Genomic DNA, 8,890 nt, shown 5'->3' with positions numbered 1-8,890 from the left:
TATACTTTTCAAAAACCAATTATAAAGAGAAAAATTAGTTCTCTCTTCCTCAACTTTTGATCAACGATGCTAGAACAGGACCAGTAAGCATATTATCCCTCAAATTCAACCTTTGTGATTCTTTCAACCCTGAAAAATTCGGCAACGGGCCAAAGAAGCATTCAAATGCAACCAAACCTCTTTCAAAAACGTCATGTTCTGTAAAACATCAACTCCCACACTAAGTTTACTACGGCCCTTCTGTCCATTAACCCGCAGAGATTCAATTTGGGAGCCGGCCAAGCTCTGAGGCAAACCACCTTCCAAATTATTTGAAGGACAAATACAAATTGATCAATCCCGAAAAGTCGCCAAGGCCGAAAATTTTGGGTATTTTTCTGGCGATGTTGGTGGAGCTCGCTGAGAATTTCTGAAGCGCCGAAGCATTTTAGAGACTCTCCGGGATCTGCCAAGCAGAAAAGGGGTTCTCATCAATCTCAACGAATTGAAGAGTGGACATTCCGGCGAAGAAGTCATGAGGGATGGAAGAAAACTGGTTGTTGCTAAGTAGCAACACCTTGAACATTCTGGCGTCCGATTTGGATTTGAGTGACTCGTTTGCCATCGGAGCAGCCGACGTGGTTCCAATGACAGGGATCTGTGTCGGACCATCCGAGAGATCCAGGAGCGGTTAGGCTCTACTTTGGAGCTAACATCACTGAAGCATCACTTGTAGACTCTGCTGGGTAGAAGACTGAGGAAAGCCCAGCAAGGAAAATGACTAGAAGCAGCTTGTACCCTAGATGGGGTTCCTCTTTCTCCATACTTGAGAGAGAGAGAGACCGGCGAGTGCAAGGGTTGGCGATATGCCTAAGTTGCAGCGATGATAACAGCGTTGCAGAGACGGTGTCGGTGCTGCAGGTGGATGAAGGTGCTATGGAGATGCATGGGGCGTGGCAGATGGTGACGGTGGGGGGTGGTGTTGCAGCTCACGGAGGACTGAAGCGAGGGAAGATGATGGCGAAGGCGATGGGTTGCAAGAGAGACTCGGAGAGGGGGTCAAGGAGAGAGGTGGCGCGGAGGTGACGATGAAGGAAGGTTGGATCTGCAAGAGGGTGAATGAGATGGAGACTGGCAGTATACCAGAGCTGAGAAAGGTTCGTGGGGAAGGTGACGAAGGAATAGTGCTGATGGAATGCCCCTCTGTGTGCGCCCGGACTCTCTCCTTATAGAGTGTCTAGCAATAATTGGTGCCAAAAGAAGTTACAAGAGAAGCACAACGGTTCTGTTTCGGAGAGAATATTTTTCCATTGCGCGTAGGCTTTTCCTTTTTTATTTGTTTCTTTTCTCTTTGTTGGATGTACCCACAAGGTTTTTGTTGGCACCAATTGTTTGTACCCGCTCATTTCCATGTATTCTTTTCATTTGGGCAGTGTTGCTTTTCCCTTCTTCTTTTTATTTTTGGAACCTCTTGTATATTTATTTTTGTTGTCCCATTTTGTTTTTCCAAAGTAAAGTTTCAGGTTTTAAAAATAATACTTGATTCCCAGCAATAGAAGGACCGAACTCGGAAAAGAATGGCTCAATAAAATACTCGATTTTAAAATCAAAAGACCCAATTTAAAATTCAAAAATCTTAAAAACTCAATTTAAAATTTAAAAACTCCATTCCATAAATTTGAAAGACTTAGTTTAAAAATTCAAAGACTTAAAAAAAATTTGAAGGACTTAATCTAAAATTAAAAGACTCAACTCGAAAATTCCAAGACTCGATTTAAGATTAATAAGCCCTTAATTAAAAACTCAATTTTTAAATTAAAAAACTCGATTTAAAAACTTAAAAGGACTCTATTTTAAAAATATCCTGAACTCATTTTTGAAAATAACTGAGATTCGATTTTTAAAACAAGACTCCAATTTAAAACAGGATTCGATTTAAAAACTCGGGACTCAAGGACTTAATTTAAAACACTGGGAGTTGATTTAAAAACATTGGGACTCATTTAAAACACCGGGATTCAATTAAAAATACCGAGACTTTCAAACAGGGTCCCCCAATTTCCAAAATTCGAAAAATCAACTTTTATTACACCATATTTTCTCGAAAATGACCTAATTAAAATTGTGGTGTTGACAAATATATCTTTATTTTAGCTGTGGAAGGGCTAAAGTTAAAGCATAAGTCACTTAATCATTAAACAAATGAAGGTCTTATATATATCTGTGTGTGTGTGCGCGCGCGCGGAGGGACTACTTGTGAAAAGCGTTATGAAATTGGATCATCAAATAATTGGTCTAATAGAACTTTGGAAAAACGAAAGCAAACAAAAAAAGGAGTTTGCAGGTATTATAAACTTCTAATTCAGTTGGTTTGCAGTCATTTTTCTTAATTTTATTACTTCTACATCATTACATCAACATTGCTTTTTTTTTTTTTATTCAAAGAAAAATTTAAATCTTATCAAGAACATTAATTTGGAATGTTCAATTTGAATTTATGAAAAATTTATAAAAGTTAAATATAATGTCATATTACACTTTATTTAAATTGACCCAAATCAAAATTATCTCAAAGCTAAAATATTAAACACTAAGCAAGTGATTGGAGACCTGAAATCTTTTAATAGAATCTTATCACACAAACTGGCAAATTACCTTACAAATATAGGTGAGAAGGCAGGCGAGGTGAGAGGAGGACTTCCAGCGGCGTTGCCTTAGCCATGGTTAGCCCAAAGCGCTCCCCCATGTCAACTGGGTTGTCGTCTGGAGTCGCAATCTCAAACCCATGTAGCAAATTGGCCAGTGTAAAATGCATAACCTGAAGAGCTAAAGAAACTCCAGGGCACATTCTTCTACCGTTGCTGAACGGGATCAACTCAAAATTCTGCCCCCTCTCATCCACATCCTTGTGGGTCGTCAAAAATCTCTCCGGTCGAAACTCGTCTGGATCGGGCCACACTTGTGGGTCTCGGTGGATCTTCCACAGGTTCACCACTAGGCGTGTGCCGGCAGGGATGTGGTGGTCACCGACGATACAATCTTCTATGGATTCGTGAGGTGCTCCCAAAGGCCCGGGGGTGTAAAGGCGTAGGGTCTCCTTGATGATGGCTTGGATGTATACCAAGTGTTTCATATGAGTTCCCTGTAGTTGTTGTTGTCTCCCAACCTGAGCGTACAATTCTTGTTGGGCTTTCATTAGAGTGTGGGGATTGTTGAGGAGCAAGCAGAGAGCCCATACCAGCGTCACAGTTGCGGTGTCGAAGCCCCCCAACACGAGAGCCTGCGGTCAATTATGTATACCATAAACAACACACTTGTAGTATTTGGTAATGAAATCAACTCTAAATATTGGAATCAGAATTGTAATGTTTTATCTTATTCAGATGATTCCTCATCTTACGTACCTTTTCATTTTGATTTCAAACTTTTATCGTTATATCAAAATAATATTTTACAACAAAATATAATACTTTTAAAATATATACAAGAAAATAATAAAATACTATTGTATAACATAATATAATGCTATGGTGGTTGTTTTATTATTTTATTCTTTTATATTAAATAATAAATTATGTTACATCATAACATATGATATTTTTATTAATAAATTACATATTAAAATATAATACTTATGAAATATAAGATAAAATATAATATTAATCATATTATTAAAACATAATAATAATAATAATAATAATAATAATAATAATAATAATACCTAAGTATAATCAAGTACATGATTATCAAAATTATTTTATAGTAACAAATTATTTATTATATAGTAATAAAATAATATTATATAATAATTATATTTATAATATTATTATTTCACACTAAATTAATTGAATAGTATTTTTATACTAACTAGACTCATTTATGATTCCTATGTTTATATATACTAACTATTATAATGTAATTTCGATTTCGATTTTGTTGTTGAAAGAAAGAAATATGACATACCGTTTACAATTCAGTAGACTTTGATTTTGATTTTGATTCTGATTCCAATTGTGAACCAAAACTTACTTTGGTGAGATAGGTTCTATTATGGGTCTCAGTATATATACATATTCAATCTATATATATAGTGTCTTATGTTTTTAAGGTGAAACTTGAAACTTCAGGATTAGTTTGGTATCTCTATTAAAAATTATGGAAATGAAAAATAAGAAATAGAAATTTAAAATTTGAAATCAAATATCCAAAATTAGCAACCTATTTCATTAATATTTGTAAATTTAAAATAAATTAAAATTTTAATTAAAAATATTCATTTTTATCTATAAATGAAATAATATATTTTTAAAATATAAGTAAATCATATAAGTGCAGAATAAAACGAATTTAAAAAAACCCTGATAAAAATTAAAATGATTATAATTATTTTACTTATATTCTAACAGTGATAATTGAAAAGTAGTAAAAATATTTTTTATTAATTTTTATTATTTAATTTGTTTTTTTGAAATCTATGGATATTTTTATTTTAAATTTATTTGAATTCATATTATTATTTTATTTCAATTTTAATAAAAAATGTGTACAAAATAAATGATTTAATTTAAAAAAAATATTTTTGCATATTAAAATTTTTTGACAGCATGTTGGTAAAACAACTTAAAATCATAAAATTTGATTTTCATTTTTTTTAATAAATAACTGAAAACCAACAATAAAAATAAAAAATTAGAAATATAAACAAATGCATTTTTATAATTTATCTTTTCATTATTCCAAAATGAAATTGAAAAACTAAAACTATTTGGATCATTGAGGGAGTTGGGAGAGAGAACGTGGCGGGGTGGTGGGCCACGTGTCTTCTTGGGGGCTTTGAAATCCACACATATAATGTGTCAATCCTAAAACTATTTGGATAATTGAGGTGTTGAAGGAGTTAGGAGAGAGAACATGGCGGGGTGGCGAGCCACGTGTCTTCCTGGGGGCTTTTGAAATCCACACATATAATGTGTCATCCACGTGTACGGTGGAAGAGGGTACCCTGTATTTTAAAAACATTTAATTATTTAATTATAATTGTGTCTTACATTTTTAGGTGTAATGCAATTTAAGGGGAAGTTAATAGTATATTGAAAATTTATAAAATTAATTTATTTAAGTTTTTTAATATTTAAAATTATTATTTTTAGGAGGTAATAAGGAGGTGAGGAGAAAATACAAATTTATATAAATTCATTGTGTTTTAAATAAAAATGACTTATAATTTATTTATATACTTATGATTTGTAAATGAATTAATAGCGTTTTTTTAAAAAAGAAAAAATTGAAATTGTTGTGTTAGAATTTTGACAGGAATGAGTATAAATAGAATATGCGAGATGCATTATGGTGCACTATATAATTTAAAGACTCAAACTTAATGAAAAAATAACATGATTATTAAGCTGAATTTTAATGGCATGTAGACATCCATAAAATCTTGCTCTCCCGTCGGATTTTATAATCATGAAAATTGTCCTTCTCCAAGAGACAATAAAAAGTAATAAAGAAGAAGAAGAAGAAGAAGAAGAAGAAGAAGGAGGAGTTGTATTGATTAAGAATTTACCAGGCATGTAGATTTGTTGACAGTGTCGACGCCGTAATCGGAAAGCCTCGAAAGAGCTTCGTCGCGCTCGAGTACGGACAACATAACGCCCATAAAGTCGCCGCCGTCTTCTGCCGAAACCGGCCTCTTCCCCTTGTGCTCCTCCAACCGCTCCTCCATCACGCGATCCAATTCCGCCGCGGTTCTTTTCATTTCCTTCTCGTATCCCCCCACATCCAACCACCTCAGAAACGGAATAGCATCTCCCACCACGAACGGCTCCATCAGCCGGAAAAACTCTTTCAACGCCATCCGAAACCTATCGTCGGCTGCGCCGCCATCTTCCAAACATCGTTCTCCTATCACCATCCTAAGAATCACCTTCAGATTTATATCCCCAAACCACTTGCTCATCTCCACCAGCACCGCATTTGAACCACCGCCTCCGCTGCCACTGGCTCCGGACCATCTCCGATAGATATCGTTTACGGCCGCCTTCACTTGGGATTCAGGGACGTGCTTGAGGGTCTCGAGGCGGTGGCTGGAGAGGAGATGGGTCTTGGCTATCTTGCGCACGTGGCGCCAGTAAGGGCCGTAAGGGGCTAACGCGAACATGGCGTAGTTGTAGCCCATGTGCTCCGCGCCCACTGCTCTGGTGCGGCTGGCGAAGACTTTGTCGTGAGTGGTCAGACACTCCCGGGCCATTGCTGGATTGCACACGACCAGGGCCCGGTGCATGCCCAGCTTTATCGTGAAGATTGGGCCGTGCTTGTCGGCCATGTTCCCCAGCTTCCTGTGGGGGAGTTGGGATCCTCCGAGAAGATGGAGGTGGCCGATCACCGGCCACGCGCCGGCTGCTTCGGGGGCTGCTAATTTTTGGCCGACTGACTTCTTTCGGAAACTTGTAGAAATCCATAACAGGGAATAGAGGAAGAGAAGAACAGCGAAGGCGGAAGCAGCGTAAGTGGCGGAGGAGGAAGGGAGAAAGAAAAACTCCATGCCTGTCTGCAGTTTTCCTTTCCTTGGCGCTCTGAATGAAATGAAATAATTGTATAATTGCATGGCTGATAAGGGGTACGAAATATCTTTGAAATATTAGAATAGCCCATACGTGTACATTTTGTTAATGTCAAACCGCAAAACTCAAATAAAATTTCTAATTAACAACAAGTATTAATAAACTAATTGAGGTTGGGTACATGTCTATGTCATGACAGCGTAGGCACTGGGGTCTTGTCATGGCCATTAATTAATTTGCAGAGCAGACCACGCGTGTTGCATGGGGCCCCTGCAGCCTGCAGGATTACTGCTGTTCTAACGAGCTGCTTCAATGTTGAGTTTTTTTTCTGTTTTATTATTAAAAAGAAATAAAATATTAAATAATACTTTTATTGGAAAATTTTTTTTTAAATTGATGCTCACGTAATCTCGCAACTTGGTGTTGCGAGATTTAAAGGTCACGTGGTGCAGTGACAGAGCACATCTCTCAGCACCAAGCTGTGAGATTTAGAGGCCCAACCAGTGAGAATTTAACACGTGACAAATCTATGATGCTGCGAGATTTAAACGTTCTTATTTTCTTTCCTTTTTCTTTTTCTCAAATAAAATCCTTCCAAAAAAGTAATATAATATATATATATATAGATAATCTTATTGTATTAAATTTAATTCCAACTTAATAAATAAAAAGATTTATTGATAAAAGAGATATTTTTAAGATTTAACATTTAAGATTTAACATATATCATACATTAAAATTACTAATATATATTTAATTATTAATTAATTAGTAATTCGGTTAATTGAATTAACCAAATTAAAGACTCCCCATACCTGAACCGAAAATTGAATACCCAAAATTATCTAAATCTAGAATCGAACCAAACCGATCGAACTCGATCGGTTAATTCAGTTAAACCCGAATTATGCTAACCCCTAACTATGGTGCAATTTTATAATAAATAAATAAACAAACAAATAAATCCACCTTTTATCATCACTTATTATTATTATTTTTTCTTTCATATATGCAAATTAACATGTATAGAAAACATGCACACAGACATATATATAACCCACCAATGAATACAAATAAAAAAAAAATCTAAATGTTGTATTACTATTTTTTTAGATCAGAAAATTAAACTCATTTCATTTACTCTAATGGAACAACTTACTTATAGATTACCATCTAAACAAAACTATTAATTCTATAATCAAAGGTTCATTTTATAAATTTAAAAAATATTTTTAGATTTTTTAAAAAATTATATATATTATTTGAAAAAAAAAAGGTCATTTAAAAATTATATTTACTATTTGTCAATGTGCATGTACAATAAGATTGTTCTTATATTACTAATTAAAAAGCAAGTTTTGAAATTAAATAATTTATATTCTATTAAAATTTTATTTTTTATCTTTTGGGTTATATTAAGGATTATTTTTTTATTCAAGGATAAAAATGAGCATTTATTCGATTAAAATTTTAACTTGTATTAATTTTATAAATATTATTTAAAATACTGATTTTATTTTATTTTTTTTATTTTTGAATCTAGTTTTAGTGTTTCATAATTTTTTGATATTTTTTCTTCTACTTTATATATATATATATATATTACTTTTATTAATTAAGTTGGAATTAAATTTAATACAATAAGATTATCTATATATATATATATATATATATTACTTTTTTGGAAGGATTTTATTTGAGAAAAAGAAAAAAGAAAGAAAATAAGAATGCTTAAATCTCGCAGTATGATGCTGTAAGATTTGCCACGTGTCAAATTCTCATTAGCTGGTCCTTTAAATCTCACAGCTTGGTTCTGCGAGATTTGCTCTGTCACCGTGCCACGCGTCAGCTTCTCATTCCCTGGGCCTTTAATTCTCGCAGTTTGGTGCTGCGAGATTACGTGAGCATCAGTTTGGGTAATTTTTTCCCAATAAGAGTATTATTTAATATTTTATTTCTTTTTAATAATAAAAGGGGAAAAAACTCCTTTCAAAGTTGCTTTCATGGTGTGATTGCTGTCCATTGTCCATTCCCACTGAACTGCTTCCTTCAGTAATTTAATATTGAAAGAACCTAAAAACTTTTGTTTAATAGTTTAGTACACCAAATTGTTTAGGACCTTATATAACCAGATAAAAAAATAAAATTTTTATTTTATAAAAATAAAAAATACAAAAAAAAAATAAAAAAAAACAAAGATACATAAAAAGGAAAATAATACAATTTACATTTGGGAAAAATGGGAAAAAAAAAAAAAGAAAAACAAAAATGAATGGAAGTGGGTCAACAGTCTTCAATTTGAAACTATTTCAAACCTGCTAGAAAAAGATCAAAAAAAACAAAAAAGG

At 33.8% G+C, this 8,890-nt stretch overlaps 1 protein-coding gene across 1 annotated transcript; it reads right to left on the bottom strand.

Annotated features, from left to right (window-relative positions):
- Window positions 1–2,460: 2,460 nt before the first annotated feature.
- Window positions 2,461–6,523, bottom strand: LOC131162606 (cytochrome P450 CYP82D47-like). Its single transcript, XM_058119217.1, has 2 exons — window positions 5,546–6,523; window positions 2,461–3,259 (listed from the first exon to the last, which is right to left on the bottom strand). Exons 1-2 carry the CDS (start codon window positions 6,521–6,523, stop codon window positions 2,636–2,638), a joined length of 1,602 nt encoding a protein of 533 aa, XP_057975200.1. The 3' UTR covers window positions 2,461–2,635.
- Window positions 6,524–8,890: the final 2,367 nt, after the last annotated feature.

The sequence above is a fragment of the Malania oleifera genome, chromosome 8 (assembly GCF_029873635.1).
Source record: "Malania oleifera isolate guangnan ecotype guangnan chromosome 8, ASM2987363v1, whole genome shotgun sequence".
Taxonomy (NCBI): domain Eukaryota; kingdom Viridiplantae; phylum Streptophyta; class Magnoliopsida; order Santalales; family Ximeniaceae; genus Malania; species Malania oleifera.
The sequence above is the reverse complement of the archived record's forward strand: the minus strand, read 5'-3'. Positions and strand labels throughout refer to the sequence as shown.

What these genes read in the sequence shown, in the direction of transcription:
- LOC131162606 (XM_058119217.1), bottom strand. Translation starts at nt 6,523, where the DNA reads ATGGAGTTTTTCTTTCTCCCTTCCTCCTCCGCCACTTACGCTGCTTCC. An exon ending in TCAACAAATCTACATGCCTG is followed by an intron (nt 3,260 to 5,545) that starts GTAAATTCTTAA and finishes AATTGACCGCAG; the next exon opens with GCTCTCGTGTTGGGGGGCTT.